Raw genomic sequence first — 24,727 nt, 5'->3', positions numbered from 1 at the left:
GTCAGCTGGAGAGCTCATGGGCAGACAGGATTGGCCCCACGGTGGGAACTGGTTCCAGGGTGGCCCCAGTGGGAGCAGGAAATGAGGGCAGAGCTGGGAGTAGGAAAGGAAGAGCTTTCAGGGTTGTATGGGGAACCACATCTCACGGGCAATGGGGAGCCACAGAAGGCTTTTGAGCAGGGGAGTGACCCTTAAAGGCTGCACTGTTGTAAGCACTCAGTCAAGCCCCATTATGGTCTATAGCTGGTAAGGCTGGTGGTAGGGAGACAAATCTAAAGTAAGAAACCATCATTTTTGCTGGATGCGTTGGAGTAAGTCACTGGGCCTCTCTGGGCTCCAGTTCCTGGTGACTTGGGTGGCAGGGAGGGGGCAGGGAAGTGGGGGAAAGGAAGAAACAGCTGTTCATCCTTGAGGGGCCTGGGAAAGCAGAACTTAGGGCGGGGCCAAGAGACAGACAGAGGACTTTCTGGGGCATGCCACCAAGTGAGGGCATTCCTGGGTACAGCCTGAACTGGGAACACGGGCTCCTGGCTCCCAGTGACAGCTGCCCTGCCCTCTCACTGGGTTGGCCAGCATAGCGTGTGAGGAAACAGGGCTGGGCCCCCAGCAGGCTCTGAGATTGAGGTTCCCCAGGAGGCCTATGAGTGCCCAGCCAGCACAGTGTACACCACCCTCTTAGGCACCAGAACCAGCGTAAGAACCTGCTATGGACTTCCCGCTCCAGCTCCTCCTCCTGGCCTCATCCATCCCAGCAGGTAAGCGTTGCTGGCCTTTTTCTTCTTATAGGGCCTGGCCTCAGTGAGTCCAGCCCCCTGTTGGCCTGGGCAGACTGGACTGTGTCTGGTCACAGGTTTAGCTGCTGACTTTGAAGGAGGGCATGGGAAGGCGGGGACAGGGAACAGTGACCCTCTTTGGGGTGCCCAGAGGGGCTGCATTGCTGGGGGCACATCTGGGGCACCTTCTGTGGGGCAGAGCATGGGGCTCTGCAGTGACCCCAGGCCTGCATCACGCTCCTCCCTGTCCCGCCCTCCAACTCAGGCCTGACCTCATGGGGCGTCTCCAGTCCCCAGGCTGTGCAGGGCGTAAGCGGTTCCTGCCTCGTCATCCCCTGCATCTTCAGCTTCCCTGCCAGCGTGGAGGTGCCCCACGGCATCACAACCATCTGGTACTATGACTACTCGGGCAATCGGCAGGTAGTGAGCCATTCCGGGAACCCCCAGCTGGTGGATGCCCGTTTCCAAGGTCGTGCCCTGCTGGTGGGGCGTGCCGAGAACAAGTTGTGCAGCCTGCTGCTGAGGGACCTGCGGCCCGAGGACTCGGGCTCCTACAACTTCCGCTTTGAGATCAGTGAGGGCAACCGCTGGTCAGATGTCACAGGCACAGTGGTCACTGTGACAGGTGAGGAGCAGGGCCACTGCCTGGAAGGGACTCCCAGACTGCTCCTGGCCCCACTGGCCCACAGACCCAACGCTGGTCCTGAATCCAAATGCAGCCTCAATCTTGGGCGCAGTTCCAGCCCCAGCCCTGTGCCCCCTGGCATTACCCACAATGAACCCCTCGCATCCTCCTTCCCCTTGAAGCCCCCCTGCCCCAGGCTGGAGTTTCTAGGGCAGGAGGTGTCAGGTGCAGTGAAGGGGAGTCCCTAGCCTCCTGTCTTTTTCCTCAGAGGAGCCCAGTGTGCCCACCATTGCCTCACCAGCTGAGCTGCGCGAGGGCATGGAGGTGGACTTCAACTGCTCCACTCCCTACGCGTGCCTGCAGGAGTCAGTCAGTCTGCAGTGGCAAGGCCAGGACCCCACCCGCTCCGTCACCTCCAACCTCCAGAAGCTTGAGCCCACGGGCATCAGCCACATGGAGACCCTCCACATGGCCCTGTCCTGGCAGGACCATGGCCGGACCCTGCGCTGCCAGCTCTCGGTGGCCAACCACAGGACACAGGACGAGATTCACCTCCAAGTGCAGTGTGAGTGCGCTGGGGGCCACGCCCTCGTTACTGAGCTCGTGTCTGTGGCACCCCCGTGGAAACAGTCCCTTCTCCAGCCTGTAGAAACAGCCAGGCTGCATTCGGACCCACAGGGTGGGGCAGGTGGAGAGAGACTACTAAGCCCTAAGGGCCACATTGAAAGGCTCTCTTCCACCTCCAGTCCCCGAAGCTGGGCTGGGCAGAGAAGAGGAGACACAAAAAGCCAGAGAACTGGGGGTCAAGCAGCAGGGGCCCTGGGATTTAGCCCAGCCCTGGATGTTGCCACAGAGGCAGGGGTTTACCCCTTTCCTGCCTAAGGCCACTCATACTCGTGACCAGGGTAACACCCAGACATGGCAAAGAGGCAGTGGGAGAAAGTCTGAGTTTTCACTTGGTTATGCATCTTCCCATCACAGTAAAACAGGGCAGCCTGTTCTAGAACGACTACTGTACACAGGCATCAGGCCGGCCGCTGGCTCCACCATCAACTAGATGAGCAAAACTTAGGGCAAGTTACTTGCCTCTCAGAGCCTCTGTTTTCTCATCTGTGTAGTGGAGGTAATAGTAAATTCTTTCTATCTCACAGGATTGTTATGAAAATTAAAGGAGTGCTTGATACCTATTAAGCACTCAGAAATATTAGCTTCTATTATTTTCATATTTACATAGATTAAGCACTTGAAAATATTAGCTTTTTTTTTTTTTTGGCCACACCTCACAGCTTGCTGGATCTCAGTTCCCTGACCAGGAATTGAACCTGGGCCACAACAGTGAAAGCCCAGAATCCTAACCACTAGTCTACCAGGGAACTCCTGAAAATATTAGCTTTTATTAGCATAGTTACATAGAGAGAGGCTTTGGAACAAGATTTAAAGAAGTGCAGTTTCTTTTTTTTTTTTTGCGGTACACAGGCCTCTCACTGTTGTGGCCTCTCCCGTTGCGGAGCACAGGCTCCGGACGCGCAGGCTCAGCAGCCATGGCTCACGGGCCCAGCTGCTCCACGGCATGTGGAATCTTCCCAGACCGGGGCACGAACCCGTGTCCTCTGCATCGGCAGGCGGACTCTCAACCACTGCACCACCAGGGAAGCCCCCATAAGTGCAGTTTCTTTGTATTGTATTTCTTTGTTGTAACTCAACAAATGAGGTAAACATTCTGAGTGAGTTTGACTCTGCCTTTGGCCCCTCCATTAGGTGGTTGTTCCCTTGCCAACAGCTACCACAAGCCACTAAAGCAAGCAGTGTGTCCATGACTCTCAGACAGAAGAGAGGTAATGGACACGTCATGAGGCAGAAAGCCATAGAGGGCAGCGTAGGCTGAACGCTAGGCCAAGCATCACAGCATCAGGCTCTCAGTGGAGAAGGAAGGGATCAGGACTCCTCACAAGGTCGGGGGCAGTGCCTGCCCTGGACAGGGGAACTAATGAGACTTATGATTTATCTGGGTGGGCTTCTTTAAGGCAGAGTGTTGGAAGAGGAGAGGAAAAATGCCCCCTGCCTTCCCTGAGCACCATATTCGACACCCCCCATCATGCCTTGCAGATGCCCCCAAGGGTGTGAAGATCCTCCTCAGCCCTTCGGGGCGAAACATCCTTCCAGGTGATCTGGTCACACTCACCTGCCAGGTGAATAACAGCTACCCTCAGGTCAGTTCCGTGAAGTGGGTCAAGGATGGGACGCACCTCAAAGACCAGAGTCGTATACTACAGCTGCCCCAGGCAGCCTGGGCCGATGCTGGCATCTACACCTGTGAAGCTGGGAATGGCGTGGGTTCTTCCGTCTCACCCCCTGTCAGCCTCCACGTCTTCAGTGAGTCCTGGGTGAGCCTGGGTCTTGACCAGAGGGCAGGGAGGCGTCCAGGCCATGGCAGCTGAGGGAAACCAGGCCAAGGTGCCTCCTGGGATGCCCGTAAGGAGTCCCAGCCTTGTGTCAGACAGATGACAAACCTCCCTGGCAGTGAACAGGGCAAAGAGATGCATGGCCAGTCTAGGAGGCTCCTCTGCAGAAGGGGCATGATGTAGAATGGGCAGAGATTTAGGCTGATTGGCTGCAACCCTGAGGGTTTGGGCCTGGAAGTCAGCTGGGTATCCCCCAGTGTACCTTATGTTGCCCCCACAGTGGCTGAGGTCCAGGTGAGCCCAGCAGGCTCCATCCTGGAGAACCAGACAGTTACGCTGGCCTGCAACACACCTAAAGAAGCACCCAGTGAGCTGCGCTACAGGTGGTACAAGAACCACGCCCTGATGGAGGACACTCACAGCCGCATCCTCCAGCTGCGCTCAACCACCAGGGCTGATACAGGCTTCTACTTCTGTGAGGTGCAGAATGCCCAGGGCAGCGAGCGCTCTGGCCTGGTCAACATGGTGGTCAGCCGTAAGTGGTGGGTGGGTGGGGAACTGGACCTGGGAGCCGGGCTAAAGAGTAGAGCCCCCTGCAGAAGGGTTGGGGTCCTGGGCCCAGGTGCCCTTGAGCTCACATCTGGTCAAGGCTTTGACCTCCCCGGGCTTCAGTTTCCTCCTATTTTTTTTTTTTTTTTTTTTTAATGTTGAGCCTTCTTTCCATTTATTTATTTATTTATTTATTTTTGCCTGGGTTGGGTCTTCGTTTCTATGTGAGGGCTTTCTCTAGTTGTGGCAAGCAGGGGCCGCTCTTCATCGCGGTGCGCGGGCCTCTCACTGTCATGGCCTCTCTTGTTGCGGAGCACAGGCTCCAAATGCACAGGCTCAGTAGTTGTGGCTCACGGGCCTAGTTGCTCTGCGGCATGTGGGATCTTCCCAGACCAGGGCTCAAACCCATGTCCCCTGCATTAGCAGGCAGATTCTCAACCACTGCGCCACCAGGGAAGCCCCAGTTTCCTCCTATTTAAAAAAACTTTTTATTTTGAAATAAGTTCAAACTTTAAAAAAGTTGCAAGAAGAAAACAAAGAATTATCATATACCTTTAATCTAGATTCCACATTTGTTAATATTTTTGGAAAATTGATTTTCTCCCTCTCTCTCTCTAACTATATATTATATGTGTTTGTGTATATATGTGCTCACACATGCACACATATACATGTATGTATGTATATATGCACATATGTGTGTGCATAGATGCACACATTTTTCTCTACATATACACTTTCTACCCACATGCATACATACATATGCACTCTATAGGTATACATACACACATATTCTATCATCTATCCATCCATTTATATTCCTGAAGTTGCAGGCATAATGCCCCTTTACCCCTTAATTTCTCAGCATGTATTTCCTAGGGTCACTCTCATGCATAACCACAGTACAATGATTGTATGTAGTCAGGAAACTTAACATTGATACAAGGCCATTGTCTAATCTACAATCCATATTTAAATTTTACCAGTTGGCTCAATAATGTCCTTTATGGTAATTACTTTTTTCTTGTCCAGGATTCAATCCAGGATCCTGCATTGCATTCAGTTGTCAAGCCTCTTTATTCTCCTTCCTTCTGGCACAGCTCCTCAGTCTTTTCTTGTCTTCCTTGACATTGAGCTCCGATGAGCACAGGCCAGTTGTTCTGTGATGCTCTCAGTTTGCGTTGGTTTGAATGGAGCAGACTGAGCCAGTGCACGTGGGCAGGGACACTGTGGATGTGATTCTGTGTCTGTCTCCCTGTGTCACATCAAGAGGCACATGGGGTCAGTTTGTCCCATTGCTGGGAGTGTTCACTTTGATTATTTGGGGCAGTGCTGCCCACTGCCAGGTTTTCCAACCTTTAAAGTGGGGTCCCTGGATCCCCACTCTCAGGGTGGCCACAAGGATTGACTGGGATGACGGAGTGATTTGCCCAATCCGGGACAGACACTCAGGAGTTGCTGGGGTCATCCCCCTTTTCCCAGGGCATTATGGGAAAAAGTGGGTGCAGGGGTCATAGGCTATAAGGGGAGATCCAGGAATGCTCCTGTTGAGGGTAACAGGCCTGCTCCTCATCTTCACACAGACCCACCCCTCGCCCCGGACCTAACTGCCTTCCTGGAGACACAGGCAGGGCTGGTGGGCATCATCCAGTGCTCTGTGGTCAGCGAGCCCATGGCTACTCTGGTGTTGTCACATGGGGGCCTCATCCTGGCCTCCACTTCCGGGGAGGGTGACCACAGCCCACGCTTCAGTCTCTCCTCTGCCCCCAACTCCCTGCGCCTGGAGATTCGAGACCTGGGGCCAACTGACAGTGGGGAGTACACGTGCTCAGCCACCAACTCCCTTGGGAATGCGTCCTCCACTCTGGACTTCCATGTCAATGGTAAGATGGCCCCAGTGAGGCTAGTGGAAGGAGTCTGAGGAGGAGGCCTTCTCTGGTACTTTCCTCCTGGGAGCCCGGAGGGGTCAACTGAGGGCCTCAACTAGCTGGCTAGAAAAAAATCACATCAAAGATATGAGGTATACAGTCATCCCAGCCTCAGAGGTTCCTAGAAGTCAAGGCAAAAAGGGAAACATGGCAGACTGAGTTATTCCTTTTGTCTCCATTCTGACTCTGAGCTTGGAGGGTTCTTCAATGCGCATTCATTTGTTTTTTATTTATTGAACATTTGGGGCAGACTCCGTGCTAGGAGTCAGATGCAGAAGACCAAATAGAGAAGGTGGGTCTTGGTGCCTGTGCTGCCTTTCCCTCCTTCTGAGGCAGACATAGCTAATTGATCAAGCCAGGTTTTTGACATAAGCCTGGGATCTGGCTCAGAATCCTTCTCAACCATTCTTCAGCCAGCTACTACCAATAAGAGCTGAATTGGCATTCAAGACCAGACCCTCCTGGATCATCAAGAGATTCACAGAGCTGATGCCACGAAGCCCAGAGCTCCCTACAATTGAGTTGGGAGAGGGGAACCCGGGGGCGCTTCCTGCGGTGGGTGGCATGAAGCCACAGGCGTGCAGGGGAGCCGAGCCTTCCTCTCTCCCTTTCCTGATAGCAGCCCGCCTCCTCATCAGCCCGGCAGCAGAGGTGGCAGAAGGGCAGGCAGTGACACTGAGCTGTAGGAGCAGCCTAAGCCCGACACCTGACACACGCTTCTCCTGGTACCGGAATGGGGCCCTCCTTCTCAAGGGGCCCAGCAGCAGCCTTCTGCTCCCTGCTGCCTCCAGCACTGACGCCGGCTCATACCACTGTTGGGCCCAGGATGGCCATAGCACCAGCGGGCCCTCCTCTCCTGCTGTCCTCACCGTCCTCTGTGAGTAGCCTTCCCACCAGCCCGTGGCTGCTGTGAGGAGGATCAGCCCATTGGAGTCCATCAGCCACCCCCACCTCCTCCAGGCTCTCCTGGCCCTGTCCTACCCTGGGGTCTAGATGAGGAAGGCAGCCACAAGCCTGGACGTTGCGGACCTCGACACCCAGAACTGAAATTTGGAGACTGAGGCTGGGGAATCTCATTTCCCAGCCCCAGTTCCATTAAGGCTCTGCCTCTAGCCTCAGACCCATCATGGACACCATGTCCAAACTTTGTCCTCCAGAGCTGGGCCCTGGGACACTGTACTCATATATGTGCACACACCCCATAGGCTGTGCCCTCACAGGTGCAGACACAAAGGCAGAGCCTCTCCGCACAGGGACTGCGTCCTGTCAAGGATGGATGCTTTTGAGGGGCTGACCAATGTTCAGGACACACTTAGCTTCCAGAACACCTTCCCTGACATGAGCAAGAGTCATGTCCGGGGGCTGTCAGGAAGAGCAGGTGCCTCTGGGGTGTTTTCTAGTGTTCAGGGTGAGATCACATGGGGACTTTGGCCCCAGTCTTCAGAAACTTCTAGGAAGAGGGCATTTTAGGCATTATCTATTCTCACAGGAGCTGGCTTGGAGATCAGAGATAAGAGGCAGGAAGGATCTTGGGGGAAGGGATGGGGTGCAGAGTGGAAGCAGAGAGCAAGACACCCAGGGATTGCTAGGTAGGCACCTGCTCAGGAGCACCTGGAGGTTATGCAAGGTGGCTGCTTGCCCTCTGTCCAAGCTAGAAAATGGCACTCCTTCTTCTGGGAAGATGCAGTCCAGCGCTAGGGCATAGCTTAGCACAAGGGGCATGGGCTGAGGTCCTCCCACCCTTGTCTGTTTGTCCTTGTGTCGTGCACAGTCTGCACAGCTGTTTGCAGCAGCTCTGGGTACATGCCTTTGCTTGGTGTGTTCTGGGAGTCTAGCCAGCCTTTAGTGGACCTGTGGGACCCTGTCAGAGGCTGTGGGATAGTGCCCATGCTCCTCTCCCTACAGATGCCCCACGCCAGCCCATGTTTACCGCCCGGCTGGACCCTGATACCGCAGGAGCCGGGGCTGGACGGCGAGGCCTCCTCTTGTGCCGTGTGGACAGTGACCCCCCGGCCCAGCTGCGGCTGCTCCACAGGGGCTGTGTCGTGGCCTCTTCCCTGTCATCTGGGGGCAGCTGTAGCACCTGTGGGGGCTGTTCCCAACGCACAAAAGTCACCAGAGCCCCCAACCTGCTGCGTGTAGAGATCCAAGACCCGGTGCTGGAGGACGAGGGCATGTACCTGTGCGAGGCCAGCAGTCGCCTGGGCAATGCCTCTGCCTCGACGACCTTCGATGCCCAGGGTGAGGCGGGTCAGGGAAAGGGTCGCTCAGGGTCAGGGGCTGGTACTCGGAGCCCCATTCCTTTGCAACCCCCAGCTCTGAGGAGGGTCTATTGGCGAAACCACCTTTGGTCAGCAGTGGGAGCTTGCTTTCCTCCCTATGCCCCATGGGCACCCCAGAGGGCCTCCTTCCCACCCCCTCCAGGCAGGGAGGCTGGACCACTGGCCCCAGGGTCTGGGGGGAAGCCATCAAGGTGAGGCCTGTCTCAGTAGGCCTGTGCTGCCTGTTCTCCAGCCACTGTCCTGGTCATCACACCATCAAACACGCTGAAGGAGGGCACTGGAGCCAATCTGACTTGCAGGGTGGGCCGGGAAGCCGGTGGCCCTGCCAACTTCTCCTGGTTCCGGGATGGGGCACTGTGGGCCCAGGGCCCCCTGGAGACCCTGACGCTGCTGCCTGTGACCAGAAGAGATGCTGCCCTGTATGCCTGCCGCATCCTCACCGAGGCTGGTGCCCAGCTCTCCACCCCTGTGGTCCTGAGTGTGCTCTGTGGGTGATGGGCAAGGGCAGGTTTGGGCCCTTGGAGGGTGGAAGGGGTGGTCTGGGGGAAACAGGGCTGAGGTTCGGTTTGGGGAGGCAAGAACTTGGCTCGAGCGTGGGCAAGTGCGGGACTGAACTGTGTGTGTGTGTGTGTGTGTGTGTGGAACAGAGTGTGGCAAGTGAAAAGTGATGAGCTGTGCTGGGGGTGGCCTGAGCTCCCCACTGTCCCTGCAGATCCCCCAGATCCTCCAAAGCTGTCAGCTCTCCTGGATGTGGACCAGGGCCACACGGCTGTGTTCATCTGTACTGTGGACAGTCGCCCTCTTGCCCAGCTGTCTCTGTTCCATGGGGAGCACCTCCTGGCCACCAGCCCGGGGCCCCGGCTCTCATCCCGTGGCCACCTCCAGGCCAAAGCCACAGCCAACTCCCTGCAGCTAGAGGTCCAAGACTTGAGCCTGGCTGACTCTGGCAGCTACAGCTGCGAGGCCACCAATGTCCTGGGATCAGCCAACACTTCCCTCTTCTTCCAGGTCCGAGGTGAGTGTCAGTCCTCTGAAGCTGTGGTGGACCCAAGTGCCCTGGGGGCCACTCTGCATATTTATGTATAGATATATAATATACAAATGTGAGTATATATACATATATACACATGCATATGAATATATTCATATTCTTCATTTATCTATCTATCAATATTCTTCTGTAATAATCCTCCCTAAGTGAATAAACCAGAAAAAAGGAAAGTTAATATCAATAATGCTGCAAAGGCCAAAGAAAAACACACTTTTTTCTCCCACAATGACAAACAACAGTTTTTGAACATTTTCCTTGGGCCTTGATTCTGTAGAGAAATTGAAGGTCAGAGTTTTAGGGGCTTGCTCATGGTCACGTGACTAGTCCCTGGCACATTCAATGCTGGTCCCTGGCACAGTCTGGGCTCTCAGTCACCACTCTGTCCCTCCTTTTTACTCCCCCAACCCTGGTCTCCTCCTGCCTCAGACCCGGGAGGCACTAGGGACAGCCCTTTGCCCGGTCCCCAGTTCCTGGGCTCTCATGACTTGGAGGTTGGGTGCAGAGTTGGCTGGAGAGAGCTGAAAAGAACTCAAGATTACACAGCTGCTAACTTCCCCTTTCAAGCACTTGGTCACCCATGCTGAGGCCAGCTCGTGATAAGGACAATGGCGCTTGGCATGACCTAAATCCCTACCATTTCAGTGCTTTATGGGGTCAAACCAACATTTGTCAAGAGCTAACATGTGCAGGTGCTGTGCCTGGCACTGGGGTTAGAGGTCACACAAGCTGAGAGCCCAGGTGAGGCTCACCCTCTGGTAGGTGAAATATGATTGACAAAGCAAAACCATAATTCAAGGTGGTGGGCAGTGAATGCTGGTCAGAACCAGGGCAGGGGAGTCAGGTGCAGGAGAGGAAGAGGCATGGAACGGCAGTGGGGCCCTCAGTAGTGGTCTGGTGGGGGAGCTGTGGCTCCGGGACACGGGCTTGGGGTCTTGCAGTCCTCATGTGGACACACATGCAGTCCCAGAATGTGGGAGGGTATGGCAGAGGGCCCTCACCTGCTCTTGGTTTCTCCCTGCAGGAGCCTGGGTCCGGGTGTCACCATCGCCTGAGCTCCGAGAGGGCCAGGCTGTGGTCCTGAGCTGCCAGGTGCCCACAGGGGTCCTGGAGGGGATCTCATACCGCTGGTATCGGGATGGCCAGCCCCTCCAGGAGTTCACCTCGGCCACAGTCCATTTTGCAGCCATAACTTTGAGCCAAGCTGGGGCCTACCATTGCCAAGCCCAGGCTCCAGGTTCAGCCACCACGAACTTGGCTGTCCCCGTCAGCCTCCATGTGTCCTGTAAGCACTTTCGTCCGTGTTTCCTGGGGGATGAGGGAGCCAAGGGCATGACTGGGGAAGGAGATGCCAAGCCCCTGGTCCTGGGCTCTGCCTCCGAGAGAGTCCTAGATGAGGGACCACCTGGTTGGGCCCTGACCACTGCTTGCTTTGTGTAGATTCCCCTCGCCAGGCCACACTCATCCCCCTAATGGACACAGGCCCTGGGCGACTGGGCCTCCTCCTGTGCCGTGTGAACAGCGACCCTCCAGCCCAGCTAAGACTGCTCCATGGGGATCTCCTCGTGGCCTCTACCCTACAAGGTGTGGGGGAGCTTGCAGGCGGCTCTCCCCGGCTACAGGTGGCTGTGGCCCCCAACACGCTGCGTCTGGAGATCCACAATGCAGTGCTGGAGGATGAGGGCGTTTACACCTGCGAGGCCACCAACGCCCTGGGCCAGGCCTCGGCCTCAGCCACCTTTGATGCCCAGGGTCAGTGTAGGGGTGTGAGTGTGTGTGTGTGTGGCTCCTTTAAGAGAAGAGGAGGTTGGAGAGGGTTCTGGAAGCCTGAGGCACAGGCAGGAGGGTTGAACATAGGACAGTCTGTATTCCCACCCTTCTTAAGGGCAGCAGTCTCCAGATCTGGTTTTCATGGAAAACCTTTTTTATTTTTATTTATTTATTTTTAAAATTACATTATTTATTTATTTATTTATGGCTGCGTTGGGTCTTCGTTGACTGCGCACGGGCTTTCTCTTGTTGCGGCGAGCATGGGCTACTCTGTTTCGTTGCAGGGTGTGGGCTTCTCATTGCGGGGGCTTCTCTTGTTGCAGAGCACAGGCCCTAGGCGCACGGGCTTCAGTAGTTGTCGCGCACGGGCTCAATAGTTGTGGCTCACGGGCTTAGTTGCTCCGCAGCATGTGGGATCTTCCTGGACCAGGGCTCCAAACTGTGTTCCCTGCTTCGTCAGGCAGATTCTTAGCCACTGCACCATCAGGGAATTCCCTGAAAACCTTTCTTAAAAACAGAATTTTACATGAATGCCCAGTGGATAAAACTAATCAGAAAGGGGGTACTCAAGGAGAAACCACAGCAGGGCAGGTGAGGCCTGTAGGGCTCAGGGCGCTGCAGAGAGAACTCTGCTTGGGACCACCTGACAGATGATGAGCCATTTCCTAAGCTCCATCTCTGACCCCACTTACAGGTGGGTCACCTGTGCCTCCCAGAGGCCGAGAGGCTTCCCATCCTCATGGAGACAGGTGACTTGCTTTACACAGCCTTTGGTAATCCCTGGTGTCTCCATGCCCTCCTTCTCTCCCCAGCTGTGAGTGTGCAGGTGTGGCCCAAAGCCACCGTACAGGAGGGGCAGCTGGTGAACCTGACCTGCCTTGTATGGGCGACCCACGTGGCCCAGCTCACCTATACATGGTACCAAGACGGGCAGCAGCGCCCAGGTGCTGTCCACTCCATCTCCCTGCCCAACGTCACGGTCATGGATGCTGCCTCCTACCGCTGTGGCGTGTTGACCCCTGGCCAGGCACTCCACCTCTCCAGACCCGTCACCCTGGACGTCCTCTGTGAGTGTGGCTGGATGCAGGGTGGAGCTGGGAGGAATGACAACAGCTTGCAGGGATCAGGGCGTGGCCAGAGCCTCACAGGCATCCACCCCAGGAACGCAGTACCGAGCTGGCTGATGGAGTACTGGACAAGGAGCATTAGAGTTTGGGGTCACTGGGGCAGAGAAGCAGTGCCCCAGATTGGGCAAGTGGAGGCCCTTGGGGGTGGGGAGCCAAGGCCCTCTTGGTTAGAATGCTACCTGCAAACTGGCCTCCTCACCACTCTGGTCCCTGAACTCCTTCTATGCCTTCGTGCCTCCATAGATGCACCCCGCGGCATGCGCCTGATCTATCTCCTGGAGAGCCGTGGCGGGCAGCTGGCCCTGGTGCTGTGCACAGTGGACAGCCGCCCACCTGCCCAGCTGGCCCTCAGCCACGCTGGCCGTCTCCTGGTGTCCTCGACCACAGCCTCTGTCCCCAACACCCTGAGGCTGGAGCTGTGGGAGCCCGGGCCCAGTGACGAGGGTCTCTACAGCTGCTCGGCCCGCAGTCCTCTGGGTCAGACCAACATGTCCCTGGAGCTGCGGCTAGAGGGTGAGGCAGGGCCCTAGCCAGGCGCACCAGGGGTGAGATCAGTTATGGTGTCTGGCCAGCCCAGCTGACCACGTCTTCTTGGTACAGGTGTGCAGGTGACCCTGGCTCCGTCAGCCACTGTGCCCGAGGGAGCCCCCGTCACAGTGACTTGTGAAGACCCTGCTGCCCGCCCACCCACCCACTATGCCTGGTACCACAACAGTCGTTGGCTGCAGGAGGGGTCAGCTGCCTCTCTCTCGTTCCCGGTGGCTACACGGGCTCACGCGGGCGCCTATACCTGCCAGGTCCAGGATGCCCAGGGCACACGCAGCTCCCGGCCCACAGCACTGCATGTCCTTTGTGAGCAAGTGTCCTTGGCTGGGGGTGCCCAGGGAGGGTGGAGGGTGCTTCTGGGCCCTGGTGTGGGTGGGCATAGGACTGCAGGGAACCTGGGAACGGACACTTGGGGAAAGAAAGACATAGGTGATGAGGGAAGATTCCTTAAGGTCCTGTGAACCCTGTCTGGAGGAATCTGCCCACAGGACTCCTGAGAAGCTGTCACTTCCCAGAAGTAACCATTTTCCCAGAGGTTTCAGCCTCACCAATGCCAGGCAGGTGGGCAACGGATAGCACAGGGTTTCCAAGCAAAGCCCTCAACTCTGCCCTGCCCCACAACGCAGATGCCCCTCGGGACGCTATCCTGTCCTCCTTCTGGGACTCAAGGGCCAGCCCCATGGTCGTGGTACAGTGCACCGTGGACAGCGAGCCACCTGCCGAGCTGGCCCTCTCCCGCGATGGCAAGGTGCTGGCCACCAGCCACGGGGTCCACGGCTTAGCAGTGGGGACGGGCCACGTCCAGGTGGCCCGCAACGCCCTGCAGCTGCGGGTGCAAGAAGTGCCCTCAGGTGACAAGGACACCTACGTCTGCACGGCCCGCAACTTGTTGGGCTCAGTCAGCACCATGGGGCAGCTGCAGGCAGAAGGTGAGCAGGCCAGGGCGCAGGAGGGGCGCCGGTGCTGTGGGGTCTGAGTCCATGTGAGGGGTGGGGCTCCCACAGAAGGGGGCTGGCTGGCCTGACCTAGTGGGGAGGAACAGCTCCCCCAGGAGGGGGTTGCCCAGCCTGAGGGGGAGAAACAGCCTGGCCCTTGGAGAGCTCCCTAGGGAGGGGGAGGGGCGGGGAGGTATGGCAATGCCCAAGGGGAGCTTGGGTGCAGGGGAGACATAACCTTGCCCTCGCAGGGCCCAGACTGCGGGTGGGAGCACTGACCTGCCCTGGGGAAACCAGGGATGGGAAGACAGACATAACCCTACCCACAGGGAGCTCAGTTTGAGGGACAAGGTGCAGCCCCACCTTGGGGAGTCCAACCTGAGGGCAAGACACAGCCTCATCCATCAAAAAGCTTGAATAGATGAGAGAGGGAGGCAGAGCTTTGCCCCGGAAGTCCCCGGGGCAAGGAGGAGAGCTAGCCCTGATCTCAGTCTGATGGGGGAGACACAGTCCCACCTTTGGGGATCCAGATCCCAAGTCAGATCAGGCCTTCCCATCATGCACAGAGGCCAACCCAGAGACTCCGGCTCCTACAGGCCTACAGATCTCTAACCACCTCTGGTCCTGCAGGTGTGCATGTGGTGGCTGAGCCAGGGCTGGATGTGCCTGAGGGCACAGCGCTGAACCTGAGTTGTTACCTCCCTGGCGGCCCTGGGCCCGTGGAGAACTCTACCTTTGCTTGGTTCTGGAATGGCCGGCAACTACACACAGAGCCTGTGCCCACCCTCGCCTTCACTCATGTGGCCCTTGCCCAAGCTGGAATGTACCACTGCCGGGCTGAGCTCCCCACTGGGGCCACCACCTCTGCTCCAGTCATGCTCCGGGTGCTCTGTGAGTGTGACATCCTCCCCCTGCCCCAGTCTCCCCACGTCTCACACGCCCACTTCAGGTCTTCCTCCTCTTCTGTCTGCAAAGAGCAAGGACTTCACAGGAATGGAGTCCTGGGTCAGAGGATTCCCGGTGACTGATGTGTGATCTTGTGCACCTCCCTTGGCTTCCTTATCTGTAAAATGCCAGTCCCCTCACCTTGTGAGGAGTACACAAGATAGTACACAGTAGGCCCTCATCAACATTGGCCCCCTACTTTATTCTTCACCAGGGCCCCATACCGTATCAGTAAGCTATTGCTGTGTAATAAGCCACCCCAAAACCTAGTGCTTAAAACGACAGCCATTTTTCATTTGCTCACAATTCTGTGGGTCAGAAATTTGGGCTGGGCTCAGCTGTGCAGTTCCTCTAGTCTTACCTCATGTGGCTGCAGTTGCCCAGTGGCTGAACAGAGGCTAGATGGTCTAGGATGGCTTCACCCTCATGGCTGGCAATTGGGGCTGGCTATAGGTTGGGCCACATGTATCCAGCAGGCTGGCCTGGGCTTCCCACATGGTTGTTTTCCAAGGAGAGCAGAAGATGCAAGGCCCCTTGAGGTCTAGCCCTGAAGTCGCACAATGTTACTTCTTCTGCCTTCAAAGTGAGTCACAGATTTAAGGAGTGAGGAAGCAGGCTCTCCCTCTTAATGGGTGGAGCAGCAGTCACCTTGCATGGGGTACAGGAAGGGGAGGAATTTGTGGTTGTTTCTGCAATCACCACACTCCCCGTCTTCCCACAGACCCTCCCAAGATGCCCACCATGACGGTTTTTGTGGAGCCCGAGGGTGGCGTCCAGGGCATTCTGGACTGCCGAGTGGACAGCGAGCCCCTAGCCAGCCTGACCATCCACCTTGGCAGTCGGCTGGTGGCCTCCAGCCAGCCCCAGGTTGCTCCTGCCAAGCCACACATCCACGTCTCAGCCACCCGCAATGCCTTGAGGGTGGACATCGAGGAGCTGAGGCCCAGTGACCAGGGGGAATACGTGTGCTCTGCCTCCAACGCCCTGGGCTCTGCCTCTGCTGCCACCTACTTTGGAACCAGAGGTGAGGGGGGCTCTATCTCCCAGGCCACTCTGTGCAGAGGCCCAGTTCTCAGGTCCGAAGGCTTCCTTCTGAGGTCTTTCCTGAATCACTTCTGCTGCAATCAGCTTGTCTAGTCTAGACTGATTTCTTGAAGCTCCTTTTCATGGGGACGCTTCTGAGAGAAAGTGAAACTTAGGTTTCATCTTGGGGGAGTCACCTTAGGAGGGAGCATTGGAGGCCTGGAGCCACAGCCACCCCTAAACCCCACCCCTGTGTTCCAGCCCTGCACCGCCTGCATCTGTTCCAGCAGCTACTCTGGGTCCTGGGGCTGCTGGTGGGCCTCCTCTTCCTACTGTTGGGCCTGGGGGCCTGCTACGCCTGGAGGTGGGTCTGGAGCTAGAAGGTGGACAGAGTTACCTCATCCTTCCCCCATGTTCCTCCCACCAAATTCACAAGCTCCATACTTCCTAGCCTGTCCCTCTCTTTGCTCCAAATTTGGGAAGCCCTTCTAGAATCATCTCTAAATCTATCTTTCTGTAGTTTTCTTCTTTTCTTATCTCTGCCCTCTCACTGCTGAAGAAAGGGCTGGGGAGGAAGACAGTAGCCTACTCTCCACAAATCTCCCCAGCTCTCTGTGTAGTGAGCAGTCTGGGGTGAAGCTTATAGGGTGGGGGAAGGGAATGGGGGCAGGCGGGGGAGGGGAGAGGCTCTCTGAGTCCGCTTTTACCCTTGCAGAAGGAGGCTTTTTCATAAGCTGAGAGTGGGTGAAAATTCGGTGGAGATGGCTTCTCAGAAGGAAACCACACAGGTATTCGTTCACCATGTGGGCACATGCAGACACAATGCTCGGCTAACCCGCACTGCGGGGCTGGCACCGAGAGATTACTCTCATTTATAGGATGGTGTCTGGGGCTAGGCAGAGACTAGGGAGAGAGCATAGTGACCCAGCGCCCCCCGAGAAGACAGGGGGAGCCATATTCTGACTGGGGCGGAGCAGTCACGTGCTTGCTGCGTGGCTGCCTGAATGACTGGAGCAGACATTCTGAACTGAGCAGCATCACCTCTACTTCCAGGACACATCTTGTAACACAGGACCCCACCTGGGTTTTAGGGTCTCTCTTCCCCACTCCTGATTCTGCCCATCACCTGGGCAGGGGTGAAAGTCTGTTTCTCCTCCCCTGTGATGTGTCCCCTTCTTCAGATAATCCATTTGGTGGGCCAGGGCTCCCAGCCACATTTCCAGTCATGCACACTCTCACCAATCCCCTTGGGACCCCTACCCAAGGCTGGGGACCTGGGGGACCGCCCTCCAGAGTTAGAGGTCAGGTGATGACTACTCCCAGAGTCCTCCAGTGACCAGAGTTTTCTCTGTGGGAAGCTCATTGATCCTGATGCAGCCACATTTGTGACCTTGTCCTGTGCTCTGTCCCTGAGCTGACCTGTAGCATTTCCTGCCTTCAGGGGGAGGAGGTTACCGGAATCTGTGATGACTCGGGCCCTGTGAACAAGACAGCGTTGGGTCCTGCCTGCCTCCATGAAAACAGCTCTGTGGCACCTGACTTTCTATGACCTGGCTCCAAACCCCAAGAAAAATGGGTGGCGAGAGGTGGAGGTGAACATCAATCTACCAGGAAGGGTGTTGACCCTGGGGGACTCTGAAGAGAAATGAATTGACCAAGTCCGTTTCTCTTTCTCTTTTCTCTGGATCTCATCTCTCCATTGATATTCCAGTGCATTGCCTCTTCACATCTTTCTCCTCCAAGCTTACCCTGAACATTTGAGATGGATTAGAATAGAGGAAGAGCTTTCTACATCATCACAGGCTGGTCAAGGCACTCTGTACTAGCTAGAATATAAGCTAGGCTACTGTAACAAGACCAAATACAGTAACTTCAACGTGAGAGAATTTGATTTTTCTCTCCCATACTAGTCTGGATATGTTAAGGTGGTTTAAGATGTTGGAGTTCTGGATCCTTCTATTTTGTTTTTCTCCATCCCTAAAATGTTGCTTTTGATTGTGAAGTTCACAATGATGCCATTGCATTCACACTTCCTCCAGCAAGAAGAGGGAAGAGTGGAAGTTAAAGGCATGCCCTTTCCCATTGTGGTTACAACCCATTAGTTGTGCAGGTAATTTCCACTCACTTCCCATTGGCTGGAATTTAGTCATATGGCCATGCCAAGCTGCAAGGGGTTCTGGGAAATGTAGTTTTTTATTATATATTCAAAGGACTCCGAACTATCGACACATCCCTGAGATTTTGACATTGATGGGCATGCTGCCAGCGGGCCACGTTCTGTCTCAGCGCTCATCTACTGAAGGCCAGGGTGCGTCCTTGTCTATTCTGGTCATGGGCTTCCTGGAGGAGGTAGTCTCTCTCACACATTAAGACTGAGGAAATCAAGAAGGTTTCGTGGTCCCTAGGGAGAGGGAATTCCAGGCAGTTGGGTTGCCTGAACAGGCATTTTGTGCCAGATCTGGCTTCTGGAAGAAGAGATGCTCCCATTCCCACTCCCCCACCCCCAGAGAATGGGGAGCAGAAATGGTATCAGCATCCTTGTTTCTGCTCCAAGTGCATTCCTGTCCATGATCAAGTGAGCTCACGTCCTCTTCCTGGAAGCTTGTGCACCAGGGGCTGTTAAGACAAACAAGGGTCACTAAGAAAGAATAACATGCCCCTAGGGAAGTCAGTGCCTGAGGGGAAACAGTTCTCAAGTGGGCTAGTGACTCCCCTGGTATCCTGGTGGCAGATGGTGGGAGGAGCAAAGAGCCCACCACTCTGGGATTTGAGTTGAGAAATGTGAAGAGAAGTGGGGAGTTGGCATAGGAGCTAACAGGTTGGGAAAAAATTGAAGGCCAGGTGAGATTCATGTAGCCGTGGCTGGACCCTTCCGGTCCCAGGTCCTATACTTATTAGTGCCTGATCGCCAGGGTCTTCCTGGGAGCCTATCAGGCATGTCCTCCCAATAAACGTCCATCCTGTGACATAACTGGAATGAGTCTCTTTCTTGCAAGCCAAACTGCTGGACTGGAACACAGAAGATTCGAATGTGAGTGGGGTTTATTCTGGGACACCATCTGCTGGAGGTGGCAGTGGGTGCAAATTATATGACCTTTACCACAAACTACCTTATGCTCAAGCAATTCGTGCCCCTTCCTTCTCCGTGAGGCTCTGGGCACTGCTCACCTCTGCTGCACACATGACCAGCACTGTGCTTGGCATGCAGTAGGTAAGCATTTAGTAAGCACTGGTTTTTCTACATTGCTCTCAAGTGGGAGGGTGGAAACTGTGGGCTAAAACCAGAGATGGGACAAGGAGAGAGCAAGCTAGATGCAGCCGGATGTTTTGAAACTGTCTAAGGAAGAGAGGGTGATGGGAGGACCACGGGTAGCCACAGAAGGGATGGCTACTGGAGGATTTGGGAACATTTGACTTGGAGTCTTCATCTGCTTCTGTGAACCTCCAAGGGGACGTAGGTCCACCTGGGATTGGAGGGTTCTCAGGGGTGTTAGTTTTGTCTACCCCCAGTGGTCTGTGGCTCCTCAAGGCTTTTAAATAAACTTTTAATTCAAGGGTAGCACACATACAGGAAAGTGCATATATTTTAAGTGTACAGTTCAATGACTTTTCACAAAGTGAATATACCCATGTAACCAGCACCCAGATCAAGACACAGACCATTACCAGCCCCCAGAGTCTCCTTTGTGCCCCTCTCTCCAGTCGCAAGCCCCCAAAGGTAACTAGTATCCTGACTTCTGACACCATAGGTTTGATGTGTCTGTTTTTGAACTTTATGTGGGAACCATACAGAATGTATGACTACTTTGGAAAACTGTTTCACATTATCTATTAAAGCTAAAATACCCCTGTCTTATGACCCTGAAATTCTACCCCTGGGTATTTGTTCAAAAGGATTAAGGGCTTATATCTGCTGTGAGACTTGTACCAGAATGTTTATAGTCACCCTTTTCCGGGTCACTCTTCAGAATGAGTCCTGTTTACAGATGGTGGGTGTCGCCCATTACACAAACACTCCGAAGGCTTAACTCTCACTTGCTTTCTTCCCAGGACACTTCCAGATGCCCCTCTGGAGACTGACACTAACACTCCATCTGATAAATCATCTTTCCCACTGTGTCACTGGTCACGAACACCAAGCTGATGAGTGGCACTTCTAGGACCCATCTTCTTCAACTTTGGTCCAATGACCCCAGCCCCTCCTCTGCAACCTCCAAATGTAAACAGTTGCTCTGAGATTTTAGCAGAAAATTCCTCTTACATGGCTTGGACACAGCTTATCTGAGTTTGGGAGGCATCCACTTTGCAAGGACTCCAGTCCCTCTATGGCTTTTAAGCTACGTGTCCCCCTCATTTTGTTAGCACTGACTGTGTGCCAGGTCCTGTGCCAGGCAGCAAACATAGTCCCAGAGCCTACAGAACTTAAGGTCTGGAGGAGAGAGACAAGGCAATGGGCAAGTGCATTGCTGTTTGAGATGTGGTGCGGTGAGAAGGGTAGTGCAGGGGACAGTGGCCGGCTTCGAGTCAGGGAGGGCCCCTGGACAAGAAGACACCAAGGCCACGGTCTGCAGTGTGAGTAGGAGTTAGCCAGTGTGCTGAAGCCTCCCCTCTGCCTTCAGAGTCTGGCTGCCCTGGAGGTTGCTCTGCTTCCCTGGCCCCCAGGTCATGGGACTTGGGCCACCTCCAGGCCAGGGTGCACATTGGTGTTGTCCTGCCCCTGTGACCTCTGGAGCTTTCTTAGCTGCGCCTCTCTTCTTCCTCTTCAGGACTGTTTCCTTTACCATGGTTGGCACTTGTATCTTCCTAACTTGCCCTCCCTCAGGATCCACATTCTCTTTTGGAATCTCCAGTTGGCTCCTGTTTCAAGACGGAAGCCTGATCTCTCTGTTCACCCCTACTCCTCCCCAAAGCCTCTTCGGATGAGAAAAGAGAGAGCAAAATGGACCAAGCGTGTGACAGGATGCCTTACTCTCTGCCTCCTGGTCATCCAGCAGGAATATCGGGAATTCTGTCCTGGAGGGGGGCCCTCTGCTGCTGTCAGCCCCCCGGGCAAAAAGAGCCCCTCTCTTTCCCCATTCAGGGAGGATGTGGGGAAGAGTAGGGGTGGACAGAGAGGCCCAGGCTCTTTCTTCTTGAACCAGGAGCACAACCAGAGATTCCAAAAGAGAATGTGGATCCTGAGAGAAGGCAAATTAGGAAGACACAAGTCTTCATCCACAGGGGGAGGGGTTGATGCCTCTCCAGCCTGTCTACACTGGAGCACCCAGCATGACCAAAGCCATCTATGTCTGTACTAGGTCTCGTTCCCCATTACAGGGTTTCATGTGCAAGTGACCTATTAAGAACGTGTTCCCAGGGGAGACCAGTAAAAGGGTGGAGGAAGCAGGACAGGCAAAGGGAGGAAGCTAAGGACCCATGCATATGAATGTTCACAGCAGCATTTTTTTTTTTTCTTTTTTTTTGCTGTACGCGGGCCTCTCACTGTTGTGGCCTCTCCCATTGCGGAGCACAGGCTCCGGACGTGCAGGCTCAGTGGCCATGGTTCACGGGCCCAGCCGCTCCGCGGCATGTGGGATCTTCCCAGACCAGGGCACGAACCCGTGTGCCCTGCATCGGCAGACGGACCCTCAACCACTGCACCACCAGGGAAGCCCCACAGCAGCATTTTTTATAACATCTCAAAACTAAGAACCACTCAAAGCTCCAGCAACGGTAGTGTCAATGAAAGAAAAATGTGGTTATAGTCACACAATCAAATGTTACTCAGCAATGAGTATAACTGAGCTGAAGCCACACACCACAGGCTGGGGAAAATATTTGCAACTCATACTCCAGACAAAGGGTTCATCTCCCTTATATATAGAGTTCCTTCAAGTTAAGAGAAAGACCCAATAGAAAAATGAGCTGCGGATATGAACAGGCAATTCAGGGAAAAAGAAATACAAACGGCTCTTAAATGTTTGAACAAATATTCAACCTCACTCATAAGACAAAATGCAAATGGAGACTGCACTTTCACTTTCAGACTAGCAAATATTACGTTTTGATAACTGTGTTGGTAAGGTTGTGGGAAAATGAGCACTCCAGATATCGCTGGTACAACTGTGAGCTGGCACAAATCAGAGGGCAATTTAACTCTATCTACCCAAATCACAAACACACATATCCTTTGACCCAGCAATCCTGCTTGTAGGATATCATCTCACAGATGAATTTGTGTATATAACTATCCATTACAGCATTGTTTGTAATAGCAAAGGGACTGGAAACCATTTATATGCCCAAGAGGAGACTATGAATAAATGATAGCATTCAACTATTAAAAATGATGAGAATGCTGCATACCCACTAGAATGGCTAAAATTTAAAAGGTTGGGGACTTCCCTGGTGGTGCAGTGGTTGAGAATCCGCCTGCCAGTGCAGGGGATACAGGTTCGATCCCTGGTCCAGGAAGATCCCACATGCTGTGGAGCAACTAAGCCCGTGCGCCACACTACTGAGCCTGTGCTCTAGAGCCTGCAAGCCACAACTACTGAGCCCGTGTGCCACAACTACTGAAGCCCGTGCGCCTAGAGCCCGTGCTCCACAACAAGAGAAGCCACCACAATGAGAAGCCCATGCATTGCAGCGAAATGAAGAGTAGCCCCCGCTTGCCGCAACTAGAGAAAGCCTGTGTGCAGCAATGAAGACCCAAATGCAGCCAAATAAATAAATAAGTAAATAAAGATAAAAGATTGATAACACTAAAATGTTGGTGAGAATATGGGGAACTCTGATACATTGCTAGTGGGAATGTAGAATGGTACAGACACTTTGGAAAATAGTTTCTTTAAAAAATTAAACATGCCCTTTACTGTATGACCTAGCAATCCTACTTCTAGGTATTTACAGATGAGAAATGAAAACATGTTCATACAGATTTACACAGCAATTTGTAGAAGCCATATTTAGAAGAGCCCAAACTGGAAAAGAACCCAAATGTCTAGCTGGAGAATAGAGAAACCGTGCTTCCCCCTTACCATGGAACATACTCAGCACTACAAAAGAGCAAATTACTGCTACATGAAACAATGCAAATGAATCTCAAAAACAAAGAGGGAAGGAAACCAGACACAAAAGAGTACATGTTTTATGATTCTACTTGTATGAAGTTCTAGAACAGGCAAATCTTATCTATAGACAGAAAGTATATCAGTGGTTGCCTGGGGTTAGGAGTGGAAGAGATTGACTGGGAAGGGGCACAGGGGAACTATTTGGGGGTGATGGAAAGGTTCTATCTAGATTGTGGTGGTGATTACATAGGTGTATAAATTTTTCAAAACTCATCTAATTGTACACTTAAAGTAAGTGCATTTTATTGTAATTTTAAAATCCAAAGTAATCATAGTAGAATAATAGTAATAAGCATAAGAATAGTGTTGGGACTTCCCTGGTGGCACAGTGGATAAGACTCTGTGCTCCCAATTCAGGGGCCCAGGTTCGATCCCTGGTCAGGGAACTAGATCCCACACACATGCTGCAACTGGGAGTTCGCATGCCACAACTAAGGAGCCCACCTGCTGCAACTAAGACCCAGTGCAACCAAATAAATAAAAATAAATAAATATTAAAAAAATAATAAGGGCTTCCCTGGTGGCGCAGTGGTTGGGAGTCCGCCTGCCGATGCAGGGGACACGGGTTCATGCCCCGGTCCGGGAAGATCCCACATGCCGCGGAGCGGCTGGGCCTGTGAGCCATGGCCGTTGAGCCTGTGCGTCCAGAGCCTGTGCTCCGCAACGGGAGAGGCCACAACAGTGAGAGGCCTGCATACTGCAAAAAAAAAAAAATAATAATAATAATAATAGTGTTAATGTGGACTTCCCTGGTGGTCCAGTTGTTAAGACTCTGCACTTCCACTGCAGGGGGCACAAGTTCAATCCCTGGTCAGGGGAACTAAGATCCCGTATGCTGCATGGCAAGGCCAAAACAAGAAAGAAAAAGAAAAAGAATAGTGTTAAGGAGACCACTGATAGGAAGGATCTCCAAGGGTATTAAGTGAAAAAAATCAAGGTACAGAAAAATGTTAAAAAGAGGGAAAAAAGTGTTTGTATTGTCGTGGACATGCATAAACTAATCTAAAAGCCTATACAAGAAGCTTATAATAGCTTCTGGTTGGAGGGGAGTGGTCTGAGAGGATGGCATGTTCCCTATACCTCTCATCATACTTTTTTTTTTTTTTTTTTTTTTTTGCCGTACGCGGGCCTCTCACTGTTGTGGCCTCTCCCGTTGTGGAGCACAGGCTCCGGACGTGCAGGCTCAGAGGCCATGGCTCACGGGCCTATCCGCTCCACGGCATGTGGGATCTTCCCGGACCGGGGCACGAACCCGTGTGCCCTGCATCGGCAGACGGACCCTCAACCACTGCGCCACCAGGGAAGACCCACCTTACTTTTTGATGTTTGAATCAGGCCAACATAGGTTACCTTCCCCACTGCAACTCTTACTAACTGAACTGGCGCATTTTGAATTCTCATAAACAAACAGATTTGCTTAAATTTAACATCCCTCGCTATCGGAATACTTGCTATTCGCTATCCGAATTTACTACTCAGTACACAAACTTTTTAAAACAAGAAACAAAAGCCAAAAGTCTCCCGCACCTGTGGGAGTCTATGGCTTTGTGCCATTCCTCGCCCCACCCCCACCCCCGGCCACCACCAGGGACAAATGGTTGCCCCCTCTTTTCGTCCGCCCGCCTGTTCCACCGCCTCGCCTTTGCCGGGCTGGGAGCCCGC

General features: G+C 53.9%; 1 protein-coding gene across 1 annotated transcript; it reads left to right on the top strand.

Moving 5' to 3' along the window:
* Nucleotides 1–519: 519 nt before the first annotated feature.
* On the top strand, nt 520–17,511 carry SIGLEC1 (sialic acid binding Ig like lectin 1). The gene is made up of 21 exons (XM_081257526.1): nt 520–755; nt 1,039–1,398; nt 1,667–1,963; nt 3,505–3,771; nt 4,081–4,335; nt 5,933–6,232; nt 6,897–7,154; nt 8,183–8,518; nt 8,792–9,046; nt 9,272–9,574; nt 10,632–10,892; nt 11,048–11,359; nt 12,190–12,444; nt 12,748–13,017; nt 13,105–13,356; nt 13,677–13,979; nt 14,616–14,876; nt 15,652–15,954; nt 16,215–16,317; nt 16,669–16,741; nt 17,395–17,511. The coding sequence occupies exons 1-21, from the start codon at nt 707–709 to the stop codon at nt 17,500–17,502; spliced, it is 5,181 nt and encodes a 1,726-aa protein (XP_081113652.1). The 5' UTR covers nt 520–706; the 3' UTR covers nt 17,503–17,511.
* The last annotated feature ends 7,216 nt before the right edge of the window (nt 17,512–24,727 follow it).

This window comes from Mesoplodon bidens (assembly GCF_964165515.1).
Source record: "Mesoplodon bidens genome assembly, chromosome: 15".
Lineage (NCBI taxonomy): Eukaryota > Metazoa > Chordata > Mammalia > Artiodactyla > Ziphiidae > Mesoplodon > Mesoplodon bidens.
Note: the sequence above shows the minus strand (reverse complement) of the source record. Positions and strands in the feature narration are given on the sequence as shown.

Bases quoted from the DNA above. Each gene is read 5' to 3' on its own strand.
- SIGLEC1 (XM_081257526.1), top strand. From the start codon at position 707: ATGGACTTCCCGCTCCAGCTCCTCCTCCTGGCCTCATCCATCCCAGCA. The intron at 756-1,038 runs GTAAGCGTTGCT...CCTCCAACTCAG, and splicing joins GGCCTCATCCATCCCAGCAG to GCCTGACCTCATGGGGCGTC. The intron at 11,360-12,189 runs GTCAGTGTAGGG...TTCTCTCCCCAG, and splicing joins AGCCACCTTTGATGCCCAGG to CTGTGAGTGTGCAGGTGTGG.